Below are 22,346 nucleotides of genomic sequence, written 5' to 3'. Positions count from 1 at the left end.
CAGAGCTCTGTGTGGCTTCCTTGAGCCTGTGGAGGGATGAAAACAGCATCCAGCAGGTGACTGACCTGCCACAGGAGACCTTTACCTTCATCAATAGGTACCTCATGGACATCTCTTCCCCTGCCTCCCAGCCCTTTTTTTGGGGATTCACACATGGGCTGCTGCCAAGCAGGACAACTTCCCAGAGGAGGCAGGGAGAGGAGAGGGGCTGTGAAAGCAAGAAACAGAGGGCTGAGATTCACAGGGAAGGAGTCATGGAGGATTGGGCAGGAAGAGGAAAGGATGGAGGAAGTTCCTTCTGGAAGTGAGCAGCAAAATTTATGGGACTTCTGAATTTTCCTTTCATAAGGTAATGCAGTTCCTGGTGGGTCTGGAAATGAAAATAGCTGAGAGTGTTGCTTTATGTACTCGTATTGGGATTTGGAATTTTTCTGGGTACCTGGAGAAAGGCAGGACCTGCTGGAGGGATGTGGAATCCACACACAAAAAGAAAGTGGATGGGCAGGGGTCCCATCCAGGATGAGTTACCAAACCATAGAAAAGCAAATACAACTCTGAGATTGGTTCTAAATATGCTTTTGCTCAGTATATGAGAATCCAGACTGAACAAGACTGGGTTCTCCTTTAAATGAAGTTTTTTATCGAGTATTTTATTTTATTTTATTTTATTGTCTCCATGGACTCCAATTGCCTCATTTTTGTCAATCTATGATGTGACACCTTTTACTTTTGAGTAACAATTCCGAAACTGCTGGGTCAGGAATCCTGCTCTGTAATTCTCCTGCTCAGTAGAGCAATGTTTTCCCAGAGTAACTTGAGGAAGTTACTGATAAGCCAACAATGTTTTCTGAGATTGAGTAAGAAGCTGATCCCATAGCATCAAAGTCAAGTGACAAAACCAGATCAAGAATCTGTGTTATGGCTGCTTGGTCTGTGCTTCCCTCATCCTGTGCAAGTCTTATCCTTCATTATTGAGATTCTGTATGTTAGGGGCAGAATTTTAAACCACCCCAAGATGACTGTGTTGTTTTTGTTACCAAAATGGGAATATTAAAACGTTCCCTTTCAATTTCCTAGTAGTTATCTTGTCCTGCCCCAAGCCTGCCAGAGAGCAGGGGCAGCACAGCACAAGGTACTTTGCTATTGGCTTATGTAGTTGATAACACAGGTGCTAAAAAATGTGTGTTCAGCCTGTAATTACACTTCTGGAAATTTAGTGCTGCATTTGTGAAATGCTTTTCCTTAGAATCTTTAAATAATTAGCTAATGAGTCCCAAGTGGAACAATTATCCCATATACCCAGACAGTCGGGATTCTTCATCAGCCAACGTGCATCCAGTACTCATAAAACATGCTTGTGTTCTAAAAGCAAAGCTGGCTGTTCTGTGCTTTCCTCTTGGAGTGTTTGAGGAACTGAAACAAAAGCAGGGACCAGGTTATGTTGGTAACAGAGAAATGGACGGGTCCTGTTGCTGTAAGGGCCTAACACAGCTTAGGGATGCTGTAACTGTGAGGTGCTCTTTGGAATAACAAGATAATAAAATATTCTAATGCAGTAGGACCAGAAAGAACCAAATTTGGTTACATGAGGACCCTAAGAACCTCCAGAAAGATATCTAAATACAACACACCCTGACTCCACCTACATGGAAATCCCCATGTGCAGGAGGCAGCTTCAGTCTCTTTCTGTTAGGATTTTCCTTCAGTAACCTCTGACTTGATTCAGAGTATTGAGGATGACACTGAACAATGACTGATTACCTCACATTTATAACCCAGGGTTGTTTTGCTCCAGGGAATAAAGGATATGTCATCCTGTTACATACCCTGAGCAATCCAGCCCTGTGGGTGGAGAGGGGAGCCTCGAGCATCCCACAAGTGTGAATCCAGTTTAAAGAAATCTCCATGAAACAGGCTCCATGAGATTTTGAGCAGTTTGCTCCACTAGTTTCCCCCACTTAGATACAGAAAGTTTCTCTTCGTTCACACAACAATTAATCTTTGTGGGACACTGAATTTATTTTTATGTTATTTGTAGTGCTATGAAGAACCACTTTAAATCCTGCCCTTCTTGAAAGCAAGCCTCTTCAAGGAGACAGTTGACATATCTCCAACAAACTCTTTTTTCTTGACTAAACATTTACTTCCACCTTTCCTTACCACTTGCATTTGCTGACTCTCTTAGTTTTCATGTTATTTCCCTTGGATTTTCTCTTGCTCTTAATTTGAACAGCCACCCTTAGGCATCACCTGCTTCCTGCATGTGAGCCCTGAGCTGCCCACCACACCCAGAATAGGGCTGGGGCCTCCCAGTGCATTATCCAGAGGGACAAATGGACAAGAGTTTTCCTCCTCCATCCCTTCCATCCATTCTTCCCTCCTCTGAGCAACCTCTGCAAAATAACCACCAGCTCAGCTGGGTCCCTGGTGAGAGAGGAAAGGAAGGTGAGTGACCTGCTCTGTAGCAGGTCAGTTATCTCTGCCTTCCATGGGAGAAATTAAATTCCTCCATCAGTTCAGGGTCTAGAAAACAGTGTTTTATGGCTCAAGATAACCTGCTCAACAACTTTAATGCTTTGCTACCTGGCAGGCAAAGTTTACAGTAGGGGAAAATGTGTTTTTGCTGTGTCTGAAACATTCTGCTGAGGAGATTTCCTTCAAAGACATTTCTCTCCACCTTTTTTTTTGGTGTGCTGCCTGCTTTAGATGAGAACAGCTCTGCTTCTGGGAGGGCAGCTGGGAGTGGAGCAGGGCACAGTCTGCTCTGTGTCCTCTTTGAACAGGGCTGGAGGAATTCCTGCTCTCCCTTGAACAAAGTGCCTGAAGCCGGCACATCTCTTAAGGAGGGCTTACACAGGGGAGTGGAGAAGATTTTGGGCTGCAGTGAGGGACTGAAAGAACCTGCATAATCACAAGGAGAAATTCTTTCTGATACAGGTAATTGAGAGCTGAAATTCTGTACTGTAATGAGATCTCCTGTGTTGCCTGTCCACATCAGTAAGTCTGTGCAACCTTTAAAATGAAATCTTGATGGTGATACCTCCCTTTTCTGGAGTTTGGCAGAATGGTCCTTGGTGGGGTGGTGATGAATAATAAATAATGTTGTAAGGAGAAAAGGGTCTATTCTGCCTCCACTTGACAGAAAGAACAGCTGCACTTTGCTTTCTGAGCAGTCCTCTTGGTCTTGGTGGACTTTATCCTGGAGGAAAGATGAGAACTCACTTTGTGCTGAGAGAGCAGAGGAAGCAACAGCTTTGATTTTAAACTTCTCCTCACTCTGTGTGGACTTTGGGTTTTCTGGCAGTCAGTCCTCTGTTCCTTGCCCTCAGTTCCTTGCTTGAATTTGTTTCCTGATCTTGTGCACTGCTCTTTCTGCTCCTGTGTGACCTGAGCTCTGCTGGCCCAAATTTGGGGGCCGCAGACTCTCACTCAAATGAGTCCATCTGAAAAGCCTTTTCATCAGATGATCCACCCAGATCACTACTGTGACTCTGGCACTATTAACTAATGAAGTCTGGGCTGGAAAATTAGGGTGATTTAGGCATGTTTTACAGGATAACCTCCCATGGCATCATCTTTACATGCCCTCAACAGATAAAAGGTTTGTTCTCATATTTAAAGGGGGGGGTGAGGACAGATTTACCCTTGAGAGCTCCAAATGCTGCTGAAGACAGTCTTGGTTCTCTCCAGGACCATGGCACAGAGGATGTGTCTGTGTGGGGATGGTCTGGCTGCTGGTGTGGTCAATACCTCCTGTGATGTGGATATACACAGTTCAGCTCTCCCTCCTCAGGAGGATGTGTGTGGGGTTTATTTCCTCCAGCTCTCATTGGCATTGCTTTCTTCTCCTCCCCACTGCCCCCAGTTCCTGTTAAGTGAGATTTTGAAATATTTCTGTGGAAAGGCCTGACTAGGGGTGGCAGACTGAGCTGCTGCCAGCAGAGACTGATGTCGTAAATGGAACGTGATGTCATAAAAATAAAGTTCAAAAATTGCCCATGAGGCGTGTAGGGAGTCTGCTGAGGTCTGAGAGGGCTGGGCACTGCTGCAGTGACCCTGTGGTTTTTTTGGATACCTGCCTGGATGATTTTTGTGTGGTCCAAAGAGCCTTCTCACTTCACTTTGCCGTGGGGAGCTCGATGTGACCAGACCTCCAGCCCTCAGAGATTCCTGTAGGGAAGCAGAAGAGCTGATGCCAACTCTGGGAGAAAAGGGAGGAGGGAATGGGCCCAACAAAAGTTTTATTTTCTTGCACTGTGAGCTTAGTCTTGTGCTACCTTCCAGTACCTGAAGGGAACCAATGGGAAAGATGGAGAGGGACTTTTTACAAGTGCATGAAGTGGCAGGACAGGGGGGGAATTGATTCAAACTAATAGAGAGTAGGTTTAGATTGGATATTAGGAAAAAGTCCTTTACTGTGAGGGTGACAAGATCCTGGCAGAGAGAAGCTGTGCCTGCCCCATCCCTGGAAGTGTCCAAGGCCAGGTTGGTCAGGGCTTGGAGCAGCCTGGGATAGTGGAAAATGTCCCTGCCATGGCAGGGGGAAGAACTGGATGTGCTTTAAGGTGCCATCCAACCCGAACTGTTCTGTAATTCTGTGACTCTCTGATTGTACTACATGGGTAACTTTATGTCCTCTCAGTTTGCACAGTGCCCTCCTACCTGGTGTAACCCATGCCTGGTGTGAGTAAGGCCTTTAAAGGCCTGACATCCCCGTGGGATGTGCCAGCTGGGAAAACAAGCAGAATGTATCAGGAGGCACAAGCAGGAAGGTGCAGTGCTTAAGGGGAGGTTAATTAACTGTTGGAATAACTCGGCCGAGGTGGATTTACTGACACTCAAAGCCTCCAGAACAAGCTGCAGTTACGTGAGCTGATGCAGAGATTTCTGGGCGAGGGTTAAGGGAGCAGGTGCAGAAAGTGGGGCGCGTTATTTCCCGGTACCCGCCCGCTGCCGGGGCACCCGCAGCGCCCGGCGGTCTCTGGCAGATGAAGGTGAAGTCCCTGCCGTGCCCGCACCACCCCTGCGAGGCGTTAATGTGATTAACCACAGCGCTAATTGTCCCGGACACAGCCCCGGCACCGAGCAGCGCTGCTGCAGCGGGGGAAGGATTCCCTCGGAGCCGGGAGCGGGGCTGGAGGCACAGCCGGGAGCGAGAGGATGGACGGGATTGCCGAGAGATACGGGGAACGGGGAAAGGGGAACAGGGAACGGGGAGTGGGGAATGGGGAACGGGGAGTGGGGAGCGGAGAATGGGAAACGGGGAGGGGGGGATGGGGAACGGGAAACAGGGAATGGGGAACTGGGAGTGGGGAACGGGGTACGGGGAATGGGGAATGGGGAATGATCCTCATGGAGAGGGGTTTTGGCCGCCAGGGGGCAGCACCGCCCCGAGGGAACCTCTGCACAGGAACATCAGTGACCTGTGTCGTGACAGGGACATCAATCGGGACAGGGACATCAGTGACCTGTGTCGTGACAGAGACATCAATCGGGACAGGGACATCAATCGGGACAGGGACATCAGTGACCTGTGTCGTGACAGGGACATCAATCGGGACAGAGACATTAGTGACCTGTGTCGTGACAGGGACATCAATCGGGACAGGAACATCAGTGACCTGTGTCGTGACAGGGACGTCAATCGGGACAGGAACATCAGTGACCTGTGTCGTGACAGGGACATCAATCGGGACAGGGACATCAATTGGGACAGGGACATCAGTGACCTGTGTCGTGACAGGGACATCAATCGGGACAGGGACATCAGTGACCTGTGTCGTGACAGGGACATCAGTGACCTGTGTCGTGACAGGGACATCAATCGGGACAGGAACATCAGTGACCTGTGTTGTGACAGGATCATCACTCACCTGTGTCGTGACAGGGACATAAGTGACCTATATCCCGACAGGGACATCAGTTGTGACAGGGACATAAGTGGCCTGGATCCTGACAGGGACATCAGTCACCTGTGCTGTGACACACTCAGGGATGTCACCCCAGGCCATGGGGCAACATGAGCGCACAGTCAGGGATGGTTTGGGCTGGAAGGGACCCTAAAGCCCATCCCACCCCACCCCCTGTCATGGCCAGGGACACCTCCCACTATCCCAGGGTACTCCAAGTCCAGTCCAGCCTGGTCTTGAACGCTTCCAGAGATGGGCCAGGGATGCTTCCCTGGGCAGCTTGTGCCTCCTCACCAGAAAAGGGAAAAACTTTTATATAACATCTCATATAAATCTCTCCTTTTTAATTTAAAACTATTCCCCTTTGTCTTGTCAATACCTGCCTGTGTAAAAAGTTGCTCCTCCTCTATTTTATATGTCCCCTTCAAGTGCTGTCACTGAATATTTACCCTGTGTATAGTGATTTAGCCCCAAAATGGGGCTCTGGGTTGGTCAGCCAGTGTGCAGGTGTTTGCTTGGCTCTCTTTTGTCTCTAGTTCCCCTCAAACAGCAGCAGTTTTCAAACACACACAGTGACCTGACCAGATCTTTTCCCCCCTCTGATAAGAAATATCAGATATTTTCCCTTTGTCCTTTATTCAGTATAAGAAAAAATAAAGTATACTTTATTCAGTATAAGAAAAGAGTTTGGCCAGACTGACAGTGGGGTTAAATTCAGGCTGGCAAATCCCCTGAGCAGTACATGGACCCCAAATCTCTTTCCTCCTCACCCTTTGCTTTACAGAAGAGGAGTCTTTAAGAGATGCACAGTTGTATTTTAAGTGAGGAATTATTTAGAATGGAGAATTAAGGCCTTTTAAATATTTAATGAAAGGAGGTTTTCTAAATTATTTAATAGCTTATTATAAAAGATGGCACAAAATGGTTTGGTAATTTATACTTTGCAGAAAGTAGCTGTAAAAAGCATTTTACAACATGTAAATATTGGTAGGAAATGCACCTAATTTAAAATATTCTCTTGTTCCATCTGTCAAAAGGAATTATACAGTGCCTATACAGTTTTCAAATAACTTTGGACCTTTATTGCTTCTGTTGAAAAACTTCCCTGACACAAGGAAATGCTGTTTATACCCATTTTACCTGAGTGCAGAGGCACAGACTGTGCTGGGACCGAGGTGCAGCAGAGCTGCCCATTGCAATTCCCTCCAGATCCCAGAACCCACAATCTCCATTTGCCCTAAATTCTGACCCAGGGGAGTGGTGTAGCCTCTGGGGATCTCCTGTGCAAAGCAGGAGGTGCTCATGGCCAGTCCATGAATAAATACTGAAAATGGAACCCTTCCCCTCTCCCATTCCCTCTTCCTTCTTTTCTGTATCTTTTCTGGAGGTGGAGTTCAGCTGCTCACTGGCCAGAGCTCATTGTATAAAAATAAACAAGCAGCTCTGTTTCCCAAATTAATGTGTCACCCTGGGACGAGACAGGGGCCAGCAGTTAAACCCACTGTTCACAAAACACACACAAAGCACACTTTTGCCATGAAAAGCCTGGAATTCCTTTTACAGTTATTAACCAGGTGAGCCTCTTGTTTCTGTTCTGATCTGTCTCCTTTATTGACATAAACCAGCCAAAGCTGGTTTCAGGAGTTTGCCTTAATCTCCCCTAATACAAGTCTATTTTTTAAAGAAATATCACTGCCTGGAAGGCATCAGAAAACCTGGAGATATGCAGGTGGGTGTATCATCTGTCACTTTCTCTGCATCCACTTAATTAGAATGAGTTGGACTAATCAATACTCCCTTGCCTTTTACCAGTGTTTAACATGTGTTTACAGAACAGGTTACACTGATGCTTGGATTTACCTGTAGATGCATCTGCACGGGACTTTATTTTCCTCTCTAATAAAAATTATGGAACAGATAAGCACTAAAACCCAAGTTAGTGTATTGCAGTATCGATTTCTACAAGAGCACTGTAAGAATATATTTATCTACCTGTCCTATTATGAAATGGGTAAAAATGTACCACATAACTATTTCAGTCAGTCAATGCTAAATTGAAAATCCTGTTTGTTTGCTTCTTCTTAATAGGTCTTTTGAGGCACACTGTTGTTTTAGTTTTATTTTTTATTTCACGTGTATTTGTGGAAGAAAGGATTAATACAGGATGGTTGTGCTTTTTCTGAAGACAGCTCTTTGCCTATGTTTTGTTTTGATTTCCACTGCTGATTTGAGAGAACTGCTGATTTTGGCTCACCCTGGAGCTCCACCTTGGAAAGCAAAGAGAGTAAAATGTGATTAATTATAGATTGCTGGCCTGGCACCTCTTTAATTCCAGCAATTACTCTATTTTCTCGTGGCATTCTGAATAAAAAGGAGCTGTTAAGGCCAGGTTGGATGGGGCTTCGAGCAACCTGGTGCAGTGGAAGGTGTCCTTGCCCATGGTTTGGGCCAAGATGAGCTTTAAGGTCCCTTCCAACCTGTGATTGGAAGGTTCTGTGAGCCTGTTGAGCCTGTTGAGCCAGAGGGTTTCCTGCCCTGAGCTGCTGAAAAGTGTCTGTCTATGTGGTTTTGTGATGCCAGACGTGCTCTGCCCTCCAATGTCGTAATTCTGTGTTTCTCAAAAGCAAATTTCTAATTGATCAAAGGAGGAGTGAAATGAAAAGAAGGGTGGATGAGAAAAGGTTACTGTGATCACTGTGTAGGTGAAGACCACATTATTATTACTCTCACAAATTGCTCTGTGTCACGTTTTCAACAGCAGAAGGTCAAGTTGTGCCCAGGGATGGAAGTGAGAGAACAAATAAAAACAACAAAAGCAAAGAGGTCTGAATGTCTATAAAATGGTGTGTTTGAGCTCCTTGCTCTGCAGAAGGTGTGCCAGTGCTGCTGTGAAAGTGTTTCCATGTGGAGATTCCAGGGTGTAGCTCCTGGCTGTGGGTGTGCTGGGTGCGAGAGGTGATGCTGGAAGCGAGGAGAGGCAGCAGGGTCAGGGGGTGCAGAGATGCATGATCCCAGACACACTCCTGTGGATGTCACCCTCTGCTGCTCAGGCAGGCTCCAGGGCCAAAGCTTTATAAAGACAATGACAGATTTCCCCCATTATCTTTAATAATGTCTGCTTCACACTGTTGGGGGCTTCTTGGAGCCATGTGGAAATGTGTTTGCACTATTGTGCAGTCTTGCACCTTACAGCTTTCCCAGCAGCTGGGTGGTGAGAGGGCATGAGGTGATGATGCCCCAGTGAGCTGCACACACTCTGTTTGCAGCCCCTACTGCAGCAAACTCTGCCTTTGGTTAACGTAGTGATACCTCAGAGCTGCCTCACCACAGCTTCTCTGTGTTCTCAGAAAGAAAGGAACAGTACAACTGCTGCCTTCTGCCCCGGATTGCACTGTAGATGGCACTGTGAAACTAAGATTTGGGTAACAAAGATGTATTTTACAGCACCTTTCCAGACGTTAATTGCAGTGTAATGTGGCTTTCTTTCTAGGTCCCCGAAGTGAAGGAAGAAATTCTGAGATGCAGAAAGGCTTATTTGTTGCCGCAAATGGGAATCTGGAATAACTATGAAAAACACACTGAAATAATTGTGTTTGACTGGAACAAAATTCTTGCAAAGTCCCCAAGGTAAGAGCACTTTTTATCTTTCAAATGACACTGAAGATTCGCTGTTCTGGTTAGCAACAATATCCACTTGAATCCAATAGAGAATGAAGGCTTGACATTTCTGAAAGCGGCAGCCCACTGACGCTGAAGGGCTCAGCACCCCTTGCTGCATCTGTCTGCCAAATATCATTTTTTCTCTGCCTTTTCAAAAAGATCCTCTTGTATTTCTTTACATTAGCAGGCTGAAACTTGTGTCCTGTCTACCTGCAAGGCAGACTAAAGTCTGCAGCTGTGTCATTTGGATGGTACTGGATGCTTTTAGCAGCCTTTCAGTTTGGATATGACCAAGTGGATGCTTTGTAGTGATACACTCATTCCTGGACTCAAATATTCTTACACTGGGGTAAGGTTACCCTGTTAACCTGATGAGCCCTGCTTTCACATTCCTTGTTTAATGTCTCAAAAGAGTCAAACTCAACTGGGGAAAACTTTTGAGAATAGGTCAGTAGCTGGCCATTTCCACTGGGACCAGTCTTGCTGCTGCACTGGGAACGTTGGGAACACCTGGGTCCATTTAAGTGCTGGAACAGCAGCTGTTGAGCATATGGTGCATGATTTGGGACCTATCCATCATCACACCTGTCCCTTCCAACCAGAAATGGCACGTTCAGAATGCCTGAGCTGCGGCGTTGAATTCCACAGGCTAAATCCAGGAAAACTGGAGGAAGGTTTCTGTCCTCATGGTGATGTGTCAGAGTAACCCCAGAGCTGGGTACCCACCCATACTTGGATCAGATCTGGGTGTTTGCATTAAGAGCAACAGGAGGATGGGATTGGAAGATGAGCAGATGATGACATCCTGCTCAGTGATAACTGGTGCCTGAGCTCTAATCTGTGTGTTTCTCACAGAGAGACCAAGGAAATGAAGGTTAAATTCAGCTCTCTCCTGGAAAAAAAAAAAAAAAAAAAAGAGTTTCAGTCACCTGGGAAAGATTTGTAGGACCAAAACATGAAATGGTAGACTGATTTCAGAACTTACCAGGCTAATACTGGATCAACAGCAATAGTGACATTTATGCTGGTTTCACAGTCTCAATCCCATTAGCTGCAGTGACATTATGTGGTTCAGCTGCTTGCAGGAGGTGAATTAGGTTCAGCTGCTCTAAATTAGTCTGGGAGTGCTCCAGAAGAGGGTACTCATAGGGTAGGTAGGGAGCAGTGATGTCTTTATCTTCTGGGCTTGATTCATGCTCACAGAATCTCCTATACACCGTTGTAAAAGGCCATCAGGGTGTTTGTTCCTGTGTTTGGAGTAGCAACATATTTGCCTCAAAACAGAGCATCTTCTTAAAGCCAGAAAAGGTACTATTTTGCCAAATCAGTGCTTAAAATGTGGCTTCTTTACATGTAAAGAAATTTTAATTCCCTGAAATCTGTAGGCATGGTGAGCTTTTTTTTTTTGGTTTGTTTGTTTGTTTGTTTGTTTTTTGTTTACAATATTTGTGTAATTAAAAAAAGCCAAAACTTGTAGGCTGAAGGTGCTGGGGTTTGCACTGATGGATTTCTTTCTGAAGTGTAAACTTGTATTTATTGCTAAAATATATTTTTATGCAGCAAGCCTCTGGTTTCTTAACTTTTGATATTAATAAGTGAATTTTTTGTTTGGGCATTATCAACATTTACAATTAGAGAAAAAAATATGGTTTTGCAAAGCGTGAAAACAGAAATTGTGCAAGGAATTTTAAATGAGGAAACATGGTGCCTGTTTTGGTTTCATTGGTAGATGTTTATCAAATTTAAACACCCACATGTGTCACCTGGTTATGACAGTAGAGTTGTTGCTTGGGATTTCTTTTTATAAACTTGTCTCTTCATTACTAGAACATTGGATTAGCTGAATAATCTTAGGTATTTTCAAGATCCACAGATAATTTTTTTTAGAAAAGCCTTGGAGGACTCGGAACTGGAACCTGAAGGGGGAAAATAATTCCCAAAGGACCTTTTTGTGCAAATAAATTTGTGATAGGCTTGCCCAAATCCCAGCATGCTGATTAACTGCAGACTAACGTCACTGCCATGAAAACAGTATTTGGTTCAATTTATGCAAATCTATAAATTGCCTTTAATTAATTTGATGTATTCCTGCTTGCAGAATTTGCTGAAAGTGTGGAACATGGTATCTAAGGGTTCAACTACATAACACCCATTTATGTACCATGCAAGCAATAAATCATCATAACTGAGTTTAAAAAGATGATTAGATTCCCTTTCTATGTGATGAATGGCATAACATAAGCTATTGAGGGATTTAATTGTAGATATTTGCAGAAAAATTACGGAGTATTTGGGATCTTAGTTCTGAGAATAACATGAATAAGATTAACAACACCTTCTTCAGAGCAAATGTTTTCTGAAATGCAGTTTCCAGTACCCTGGCAGAGAAGTGAGTCCTTGCATGTTTGATGGAGGTGCTGCTTCGTGAGTGTTTTCCCCTCAGCAAACAGGCTGATCTCCAGGAAATCTCCCAAATATTGTGTGTTTGGGAGACCCAGCCAAGTCCTGTGCATGGCAACAGGGGAGATGGTAGCTTTAGCAATATGTCCTGAGAAGTGTTAAGTAAAAATTACTTTTTTTTTCTTTTTCTGTCATTGGGGGAGCTTAAAAATAGCAGCACAATTCATAAATATGTATGTTTAAATTTGAGTGTGGCAGGATTTTAATAAAAGACAAAAGAACCCATCCCTATGAATCTCAGATTTATAGAACTGTATTGCACTCGTAATGTGTTATTATAGACATGTGTTTGTGGATAATGTGATGTGTGCTAGACATTGCTTCTAATTATAAAATGTCCTTAACAAAGAATTGATCCCAACCAAATAATGAATATGATTTTGTGAGTGTTGCCTTGCAATAAACCACATTAGTTATTCTTCAGCGTCCTTTCAGCTGCTCCTTCCCCGCATCATTTTTATGTTATTCCCTACTCACATTGTTCTTTCACTCAACTGCTTCCTTTTCTGCCTCCAGGATGAGATTCTGTGCCAAATCAATGCTTCTGTCTGACTGGCTCTTTCTGGTCTATGTGTTAATGGTCTGCTGTAAATTGTTGTCCGCCTCTAGTCACCATCCCCGGGGGCACACAGGTAGGAGCTTTTAAACTCATTATGTGCTACTGAGACCAATTAATACCACTTGCAGCATGTTAGAGCCCACTTTCTAGCAATGGATAATTGATGAGGCTGTTGACAGCATGTTGTAATCAGTGAAATAGGTTAAAAATACACCACCACCAAGGAAAAAAAAAGAGTTATTGTAAATTTACATGGCTTTTCTCTAGTTATTTATGTACTGAAGCTTGCCAGGAGCTTTTTGGAGTGACTTCATGACTGCTTGGACTTTGGGATTTGTTGGTGTCATTTTGCTTTATCCTTATCCAAAGACCTTCTGAGATGTATTCTTACCTTCACTCTCTTAATCCTGTCGTTATCAACTGACTTTACAGTGGTATCACTTGCTCTGGTGGGCAATAAATCGAAGCCCTCAGACTCATGTTAGCCAGCTCTTTCACTGACTGACACAAATTCTGACCTGTGCTGAGATCAGCCTGTGACACTCTCCTTTTCCTAACTGGAGTAGTGAGGAAAACAAAGATCTTGCATTTAAGGGGATGCACTATTGTAGTAGGGAAATACCTACCAGACACGATGTGTTACCGTATTATAAATGTCAGAAAAAGCTTAGAACAAGCTGGATTGACTTCCAGACTGGATTTTTGTAGCAACATCTCTGGTAGGATCATGCAGCCATCAGCTTGAAAGCAGAAAGAGATGAAGATGTACCAGTGCTAATGCAAAGGTGTTTGTCCTAAATAAAATGGGATAGCTGTGCTAAGACTGTGCCACCTTCAATCCCACTAGGGAGAAAGGTGAGGTAACAAAAGATCCTGTCAGTGCTGCTTTTCAGGGGAGGTCAAAACTCTGGCTACAAACTCCACTATGGGTCTGTGTTCTCAGCACCATGGTCAGCTTCATGCTGGCTTGGGGATTTCTGCAAGTGTAACTCTTTGTGATGTGGCCCTGTTCTTAAATTAGGTGTAAATCCTCAAATCCGTGTGCAATGTTCTTAGCTCTGAGCCAGACTCTTGTGGGCCCAGGTCTAATGTTAGCATCCACTCCCCTCAGGGCTGGGAAGTGAGGATGCATCTGGTAGAGGCTCCATCCTCCAGAGGAGACAAACTATTGATCTCTTTCCTGGCTGCTTCCAGTGCTTGTCTAGGTGGAGCTGGAGGCTCCTCCTGTGCTCACCAAAATATCTTCAGAGCTGGCAAGCAGGGCTGACTGACCTGCACGTAGCTGCTGTGTCTCTGAGAGCTGCAGAACCTCCTCCTTGCCTTCCCCCATCACCAGTTCTGCTTTCCCTGGCTGTGCAACACTCATGTTTGCTATAAAATACAGCCACAGTTGATGGAGAGTAACTGCACTGTGAGGCAGATCCAAAGGAGTGGTTCCAGTGCATGCAGTGATGGGGGATGACCCATACTTGTTCTGGGAATTAGTTGTATCCCTTTCATGAAGAAGTGGGGTCTATGCACAATCACAGATTAATTGCAGAGCATCTCTGAGCTGACTCTGCAGAAAAACCTGGAGAAGAGCCTTCTGCAGCTTTTGTCATTTGGGGAGCAGCCTTGTCAGAAGAAATGTTATTTTTGTCCTTTCAAGATGCACTTTGCCTGTGCACCTAAGGGAAATACCTGTAATAAGGCAGCAGTGATCTTGTGTTGTGGCCTTGTGTGATGAGCACAGTGCATTATGTAAACCAAGATAAAATTTTTTACATAAAATTTCAGAATGCTGGAGATCATACCTTAAATTGACACCAGGAGCTCTTTCCACCCTATCAAAGAGGTACCACAAACACAGTCAAGTTGTTTGATTTTTAAGCATATTTGTGTGCTGTGATTTCTCTGGTGAGCTAAGAGAAGGTTCAGCTCCTCATCAATCCTCAACTTGGCCCAACTCTGGAGCTGTTTTACAAATAGACAATGCCTTTGGGTTTCAATGTCCTTGAAGCTGGAGCCTTCAGGCACCTTTTTAGACTGTGGTGTCCTGTTCTTCCCCAAATGTGAGTTTCCCTCCTTTGTACACTGAAGTGTCCCCCATCCCACTTTGATTCCATGTGGTAGATGAAGCAGTGATGCCATTTTTGATTCTCCAGCTCCCTACATTTGAATCCTGGCACTGTAGAGGATATAGAAGGTTTAGGGTCTGTCCTCAAGGGACCTGTGTTTCCCAGCCTCATCTTATCCTTGCTGCTTGACACAACACATAGATTGACCTTCTAATGGATAATCAAATCTCTGATGGAATCTATTATGTGAGCAAGGTGCTGCCTTGTTCATCAGGAAAGCAAATAATTCAGAGCTTTTAGCAGAGCCAGTTTTGTGGAAAGCAAATAATTAGCCTCATTTATTTCATACAAATTAGCATGTTCTTGGATAGCAATTGAGATAAAATTTTTGCAGTCAATAGGCAGCATTCACATTTTGCAAAGTAAAATGTCCTGAAGCACATTAGAGGAATGACTCCAAGCTTTGGGTTCAGCAAAGGCTTTGTCCTTTAGGTCCAGCAGCTGTCACCTGACAGGTACCAGCTGAGCTGGGAAGCATGAGGTGCCCAGCCTGGGATGCTTTGAGAGGAGCTGCTTTTTCAGAACAGGTTGTGTCTGCTCCTGACAATCAGTGTGTTTCCAGTGATTTACTTGACATCATCAGCATCTTTAAATAAATGTGTGCTTGGTACAGCTAAGCAACCTTAGTAACTAAGAGCAGACAAGAGAATTTAAGATGAAAAGTGGGAATTGACTTTTTCTTTTCAAAATACTGCCATTTTTAAGGAGCCCAATCTGGGAAAATACAATTATTGACCTAGATGGTGCCTGAAAAAAATGACATTTGACAGCTGTCTGCCCTATTCAGGCAGGAACAGAGACTGGATCTTATGGACCCAATAGCCACCCTGAATAGCTCCTGAAAAGTGGGAGAGAATGACATTGAGCAATCTCTCTTACAGTAGAGGCCTCTTCACTGTAATGAAATGCAAGATGGACCTGGTCCTTTCTTCTGCTCTCTGAAATATTCACCACCATCAGATACCTGTCAGGGGAGAGATGTTCAATCCTGCAAGACAATCCTGCCCTCGCCTTGGAGAGTTTGGATCTCGAATCCAGCTTGGAGGCCACAGACTGTTTTTCATTGGAACATTGCAATTGTCCTGAATGACAGAGTCAAAAGGCAGAGGAGAAATTTCCCTTCTCATCACCATTAGAGCATTAAAGATGCTGCTTGTGCAGATTATTTTAGCAGCCTTCTTGTATATCTGTGTGGAGAAGAAACATGAGAATGTTCATCTGACTTTGTTGCTGTGAATTCCCTTCTGGAGAGTTTCCCTTTTGCCCTGACAATAACTAAGGGAACCATAAGCACTAATTTTACTTCAATTTTACTTGTTTTTTTTTAAAACCAGGCAGTATTTCAGGCTCTTGAGTACCTTATACCAACATAATGATCAATTCCATGCTGTGTTGGATGAAGCAACATACATTCGGTAGCAGAAAAGATTTGTTTCCACCTCGCTGCTCCAAGTCACAAATGAAGAAGAATTGAAAAGACATTTTGTCAGGTCAGCTGGTGTGAGGGCTGGCCCTGCAGACCCTGAGCTGGCACAGCCAGCTGAGCAGTTTCTGCCATGAGTTACTGGTGCATCTTGGCTTTTTGGAGACTCTTTTGTGTGGTCGTGCTCACCTGAAATGCTTCCAGCTCTGCTGGAGGATCTAAATTTTCAGGCAGAATGTTCCACATCAACTGCAGTTTTCCACAACTTTCAGGACTTCCTTTCTCTGCTTTCAGGGCTTTTGGACAGACTCTGTCCCCACTGGAGTCAGAGGAAAAATTCTGAGAGAGCTGAAAAACGCAGCTTTGTATGAGAAATATTGCTGTTTTCAAGAAAACAGGGAAAACCCATGCTGCTTGTTCTTCTCTTATTTTGGGGTTGGAGCATCATTTTTCCTGGCAGTGCTTTTGGGCAGCTGTGAGATGGATTCCCGTTTCCAGCAGAGGGCCCTGCAAGGCTGTGGATGGGGATCCAGCACTCAGCCACCGCCGGCTCCCTCCTGATTTAAATCCCAACTCCGCATTTTGCTAACTTGAATTATGAGCCCTTTGTATTTCCACGGGTCAGACATGGTTACTGCACAATAAGCTTTAGCCCTTCTATTTAACTCCTTTTATGTCTTAATGTTTTATTCAGTGTGCTATTTATGTGGTTTATTACCCAGCTTCTAAATATAGGGTGGCTACAATATACAACCCTGACTGTAATCTCTTCAAGTAATAAGGTAGGGAAGGCAATTCACTTGAGAAATAGGTTCCCTTTAAGACAAAAAGGAGCAGAATTCTCTGTGTGAAGTTTGCTGGTATACTTATTTTTGAGGAGAAAAAAAAAAGCATAAGAAATATTTTCCTTTTTTAATTTTTTCCTTAAATAAAAATGAGAGCTTTTAATATATGTTACAGACTTTGACAATGACTTCAAATTAGATGCATAGCTATGGTACCAGTAAGTAACAATTCAGTGTTGATTTATTCTTTTTTACGGTAAAATGTAGCTTCTGGTGTCATTTTCCAAGAATGTACACTTTAACTGCACGGAATGTGATTGCATGTGAAAAGATTGGTGTATTCCTGGGAGCTGAGGGGTGGGAGGGGGAGAATTACAGACAAACTGGTAAACGTGCAGGTTTAGGTATCAAATATCATTGTATCAAAAGTGGGAGGGAGGAATTCTGTAATAAAAAGAAGACAGAATCTCGTTTAATACAAATGGCCAAGCCAAGTGTGTCAAACTGTGGAGCAGGAGGCTGATACCAAGCTCTTTCCTGCAGCACCAAAATGACCTTATTTTAAAGCCATTGGGGAAAGCTTGTGAAAATATTGTCTTTATTTTATTCATTTTACATTGACAGCATCATTTGTTTTTACATGGCTGCTGCCTGCCGTAAAGATAATCTTTATATTCCATTGACCAAAGCTCTAAGCAGGAAAGCTCTCTTTACTCTGTGTCTTTTCTTTTACATCTACTTCTCCCAAACTTAGATCTGGTAACAGAAAAAAGGTATTACATTGCAAATGGATAGCCTTGTGCTAGTGTGAGAAATAAATGGTTGGATAAGCGTGAATCCACAAATAGAATGGAGAAGATCTTGTCCTTGGTGTTCACTTGAGAGAAGTGATGCAACAAAAAGCAGCATGTGCTCTGTTCTGGGTTTTTGTGGAGGTCAACACGCCAAGTCCTTGGGAGGATGGATGCCAGAGTGATGAAGGCAAGAGATTGACATGTAAAGGACTTATATCGAGTTCCTTGCTCTGAAATGATTAAAAGACCTGCCAAAGATGAAGTCCTGACCTCACCAAAGTGGGAGGTTGTGATTCTTCTGTGATTTAGTTTCCAGCCCACTCTGGATATGTCTCAGCAGGAAAGTTGAACTTCATAGTTATGATTTCACTAACACTTAAACCAGACATTGTCACAGAATTCACCAGTTAGTGCTTGGCATATCACTGCTGTTTTGAAGGATGGGAACTATTTTAGCTCCTGTTTTTCTGTTGATCACCATGTCTCTGCTCGCTGGCTGGGCTGCGCTGCCTTTCAGTTCCATTGGTTGTGACAGCAGTGCAGAGCCTGCCCTGAGCTCAGAGTCCCATTTCACCATAATTGTAAGGCCTTTCATCCCAAATGAGTGGCTGCACAGGCTTGAATGCATGTCCCTGGAAATGGGTAGCAGCTTCTGGTGGTTTAGGCTGTCTGGTTTTGTCTGTGCTCCCTGATGAAGGGTAGCTCAGAGGCAGCCTAGGGCAGGCTGATGCTCCATGGTGGCTTTCATTTGCCCACTTGGCTGTGGGTGGGTACAAAATACTCACCTTGTATTTAAGAGCAGGAAATCTGTTGTCATCCTTGGCTGTGACATCAAACGTGGCCCAGCTGTGCCTGCTCCACTCTGACTCCAAGAAGTGCCCAGCTCTGCTCTCGTGCCAAGCACAGTGTTCTCCCCTCCAGAGAGCTGCCCCTCGACTTTAACTTTGAAAGTTTGTGCTGTTGATATGCCTGGTTTCAAGGACACATTTGAGCAAGCATTTCTTCTTGGAAACCAGTGAACATTTAATTAATAATGGAAGAACCTGGAGATGGAATTTTTCTTTCTTTTTTTTTTTCCTTACTAACATTTAAGTGTTTTGTTGGCAGAGCACCTCAGAATTGCTGCTGGTAGCCCTTTTGCTGCAGCTGTTTTTCAGCGTTTGGCGGCATTCTTCCATTCCTTCAGGAGAGTGACAACTGATAGCAGACAATGGATTCTAAATCAGGAGATTAAAGATGTCTTGTAGGCTTCAGCAGGGTAATCTCTCCTCATCACACTGGAGATGGAAGCTACACCTGACATTCATTATCTTCCAGGGTGGCAATCTTTAACAATAACTCCAGAAGTGCCAGAAATTATGAGTGGAAAATTCTAGGATCAACAGTTCCATGGCTTAGAGTTTGGCCTTTATTTATTTATTATTCCCTTTCTTTATTTCCACCCATTGCTTTCCTTATGGATATCATCCATATGCCTTGCAGTCCTTGAATGGTCTTTTGATTTATGTTGTTATTTTGAGAAATAATGACCAGGTAAGTGTGAGGAAAGATTTCTGTTATTTTCTGCTTGCATCCTCCTGATACCAGTTCTGTTTTATACCTGCACTTCCTTCAAGTAGCATCTTAAGATGCAGTGATTTTGGAACAGGCAGATTTATTTTGATGTCTTTTTCTGCATAAACTATTGCAAATTAGCTGGGGTGGAATGGCAGGATCTGTGTTTAGCAGACCTGGGTGTGTTAACAGCTGTTTGTAGGGTGTTGCATCATGTTGGCTGGTTTTGCCTGATAGCAAAAACAAAATTGTAAGTGATTGGAAACCAAAAATCTAAATGTACCAAGGTAGTCTTTTGGGTTTGTTTTATTTTCAGATTGGGTGTAAAACCTTAAAGCATCTTTTGTGCTCTGTATATCCGTTCTTCAACTCCTTTCTTTTCTAAGGAGATTTCCTTCTGCATAACAGGAAGTAAGGCTGATCAAGAGCAGGCTCTGACCTTGTTTGTGGTGTCCTTGGATTGTCTCTGAAAGGGACATAAAGTGTCTCCTGACTTGCCATGTTGAGGAGATGCCTTTTCCAGAGGAGACCAAACAGGAAAATCTCAGCACTGTGTGTTAGCACTGACACTTGTTACTTCTAAGTTTCCTCAGATTTGTCTTTAGAAAACATAATTTATTGAAAATATTATCATCAAGTCAGAATGTAACTTGAGGAAAGAGCATATGATGTCAGTTGGCTTAACTCACCCCAGCAACAAGAGTTGAGTCTGGCATGAACTGTGGCTGTGCTAATGATTTCTGTCCACTGAGTCCTTTCAGCAGATGCTGGTATTCCTCCAACTGGAAAAAATAAAGCAAAACAAGAAAGAACCCCAACCAAAATGAAGTCAACTGAAATTTCTCATCTAAACGAGCTTGAATGCAGAAAGAGATTCTTGCTGTTCTCTACATGCACCCTATTGGAAATTGGTACTGTTGTGTCATTGAGGGGAAAGAAATGCAGCTGATAATTTTATTTTCAGTGTTTCTAAATGGATATTTTTAAAACAAAGTCTGATTGCGCTGCAAGTTGCTCTTTAGGATTGTCACTTGCTTGGCTGGGTGTCCAACTCTGTTGTCTGTTTTTAGGAATGGCTGCTGACAATACAGTTTAATAATTTACTTGCATAGAGTTAATTTTTTAGCTTTTGTTCTTCTTCCAAGGTTTCAGAAATATGGAGACAATAGGATGGGTTTTATTATCAGACACATGTTTAATGATGTTTGTTGTTTAAATTATATAAAGAAAAGCAATAGCTTGATGTTTCACTCAGAAATACTGTGACACATGGGCTATTTTTCTCTTCCCCCATTTTTAATATTTTATTTTGAAATACAAAAGGCCCCACAACCTTGTGTTGACATTCTTTAGAAATGGAGTAAAATTGCTGCCCTCAGCAAAATGCAATTTACTGCAAGGGATGCCACAGTCCCCAAACAAGGAGCCAAGATAATTAGTCTGCAACTGACAAATAAGTCTGCTATGCTAATGTAATGAAACATCCTTTTATCAGACTGCATCACATGGTAGTTTGTGCCAAGCTAGAGACAAAAGAGAGTTTATTCTGAAAACACTTCCTCTTCTGGGGCAACAAATCTAATCCAGCAGTGACTGTGAAAGAATTTTCCTGCCCCTTCCCCAGTATCAAGGGATTTGGATTGACTGAATTCTGGATCAAACCCAGAACCTGAGTAGGGTTTTTTGCAAAATCATTTCTATTTTTCTTTTGGTTGTAGCAAGAATGGCATCAAAGCAGCATTAAAAAGAACTATGGCTGCAGAAGGACCAGTTTATCAGAGAATAAAGGTGATTCAGCATTTTCTCTGTATCATCTCTCCAAAAAGAGAAGTGTCTTTGCCCCAAATTCTGCAGCCTAAATAAATGGTGATCTGCTGGGGTAACTCCTCTGGCAGCCAAATCAAAGCAATCTAAGGTGTTTGTCAGCAGCATGAACTGCTTTACAAAGGAAGTGTGATTATGAAGAGATGGGGGATGAAACACTTGTGTGCATGGTGAACACTTCCATATCTTGGGAGCCAATAGGTTAAAGAACAGAGCCAGGGGTCAGGTTTAGATTACCTTGCCTGGGACTTGGTGGCTGGGCTGTGATTTGTGCAAACAACCCCCCCAAATACCATCATTGCACTGTGCTGGCCAGCACAGACACCTGTCAGAGCTGGCAAGGGGCTGGGGAGCTCCTTCCTGAACCTATTTCCAGCATTTCTCAGTCCAGTCTGTTAGCTGAGTTGGTCAAAAGGCACTGCAAAGAAAGGACATTTATTCTTATTTATTAGGTTTTGTTCACTGTGATTTTTTTGTGAGATATGACGTGACCTTTCAGTCTGAGATCTGTTAGATGATAAATATTATTAGCAGGGTCACTCCTTGACCAAGGGAAAGCTGCCTGTTGTGCAATGATGAATTCAGTCAGGGGACAAGCCATGGAAAGATGTCTGGTTTGTGGCAGCCTCAGCAGATGGTTGCACTGAGTGAATATTGCTAATTGCCACTGCTCTTATATTAGCATGGTGAGGAGAAACTGGTTTTCTATGTGGCTCTGGGGATGGGGAGAGAAGAAATGGGGTCCTAGAGTCTCAGGCATTGTGTGCCCATTGGCTGACCCTTGTTTCATGCAGTGTGAAGCACAGGGACCACCTGTGTGCCTGGAGCTGAGGGGCAGCATGTGCTGGCCTCCAGCAGGGAAGGGATCATTCACATCATAACACAGGCTAAATAAAACATGGAACAAAGTAATTCTGAATATAAAAAGAAATCACTATGAAAATCACAAGGATAAACACCATGCTTCAGTAAGAGTGTGTGTAAAAACAGCATCCAATTGCAAAGTGCTCTCTGGGGCAATGAGAGCTACTTAGTCTTTTTTACATAAATCTGATGAGTTAAGCTATCTGCTTTGTGAAAGGACTGCATGATAGAGTGAACAGGACGTGAGTCTTCAAGGAAGAAAAAAGGCAGAAATCCCTTTCAGTCCAGAGAGGATCTCATGATGTCATTGAACACTTGATAAGCCAATTGAAATTCAAAAAAATACATTTAAATTTCAGAATGATGAAACGAGGGGGAGATAAATAGGTCTGCACTA

General features: G+C 43.6%; 1 protein-coding gene across 1 annotated transcript in view; it reads left to right on the top strand.

Moving 5' to 3' along the window:
- The first annotated feature begins 2,973 nt into the window (after positions 1–2,973).
- Positions 2,974–22,346, top strand: part of TAFA4 (TAFA chemokine like family member 4) — a 46,129-nt gene continuing 26,756 nt past the window's right edge. The window contains exons 1-3 of the mRNA XM_058844587.1: positions 2,974–2,997; positions 9,400–9,536; positions 12,546–12,661. Of these exons, the coding sequence (XP_058700570.1) occupies positions 9,457–9,536; positions 12,546–12,661 (196 nt within the window). The 5' untranslated portion in view covers positions 2,974–2,997; positions 9,400–9,456. The remainder of the gene's footprint in view (positions 2,998–9,399; positions 9,537–12,545; positions 12,662–22,346) is intronic.

The sequence above is a fragment of the Poecile atricapillus genome, chromosome 9 (assembly GCF_030490865.1).
Source record: "Poecile atricapillus isolate bPoeAtr1 chromosome 9, bPoeAtr1.hap1, whole genome shotgun sequence".
Lineage (NCBI taxonomy): Eukaryota > Metazoa > Chordata > Aves > Passeriformes > Paridae > Poecile > Poecile atricapillus.
The sequence above is the reverse complement of the archived record's forward strand: the minus strand, read 5'-3'. Positions and strand labels throughout refer to the sequence as shown.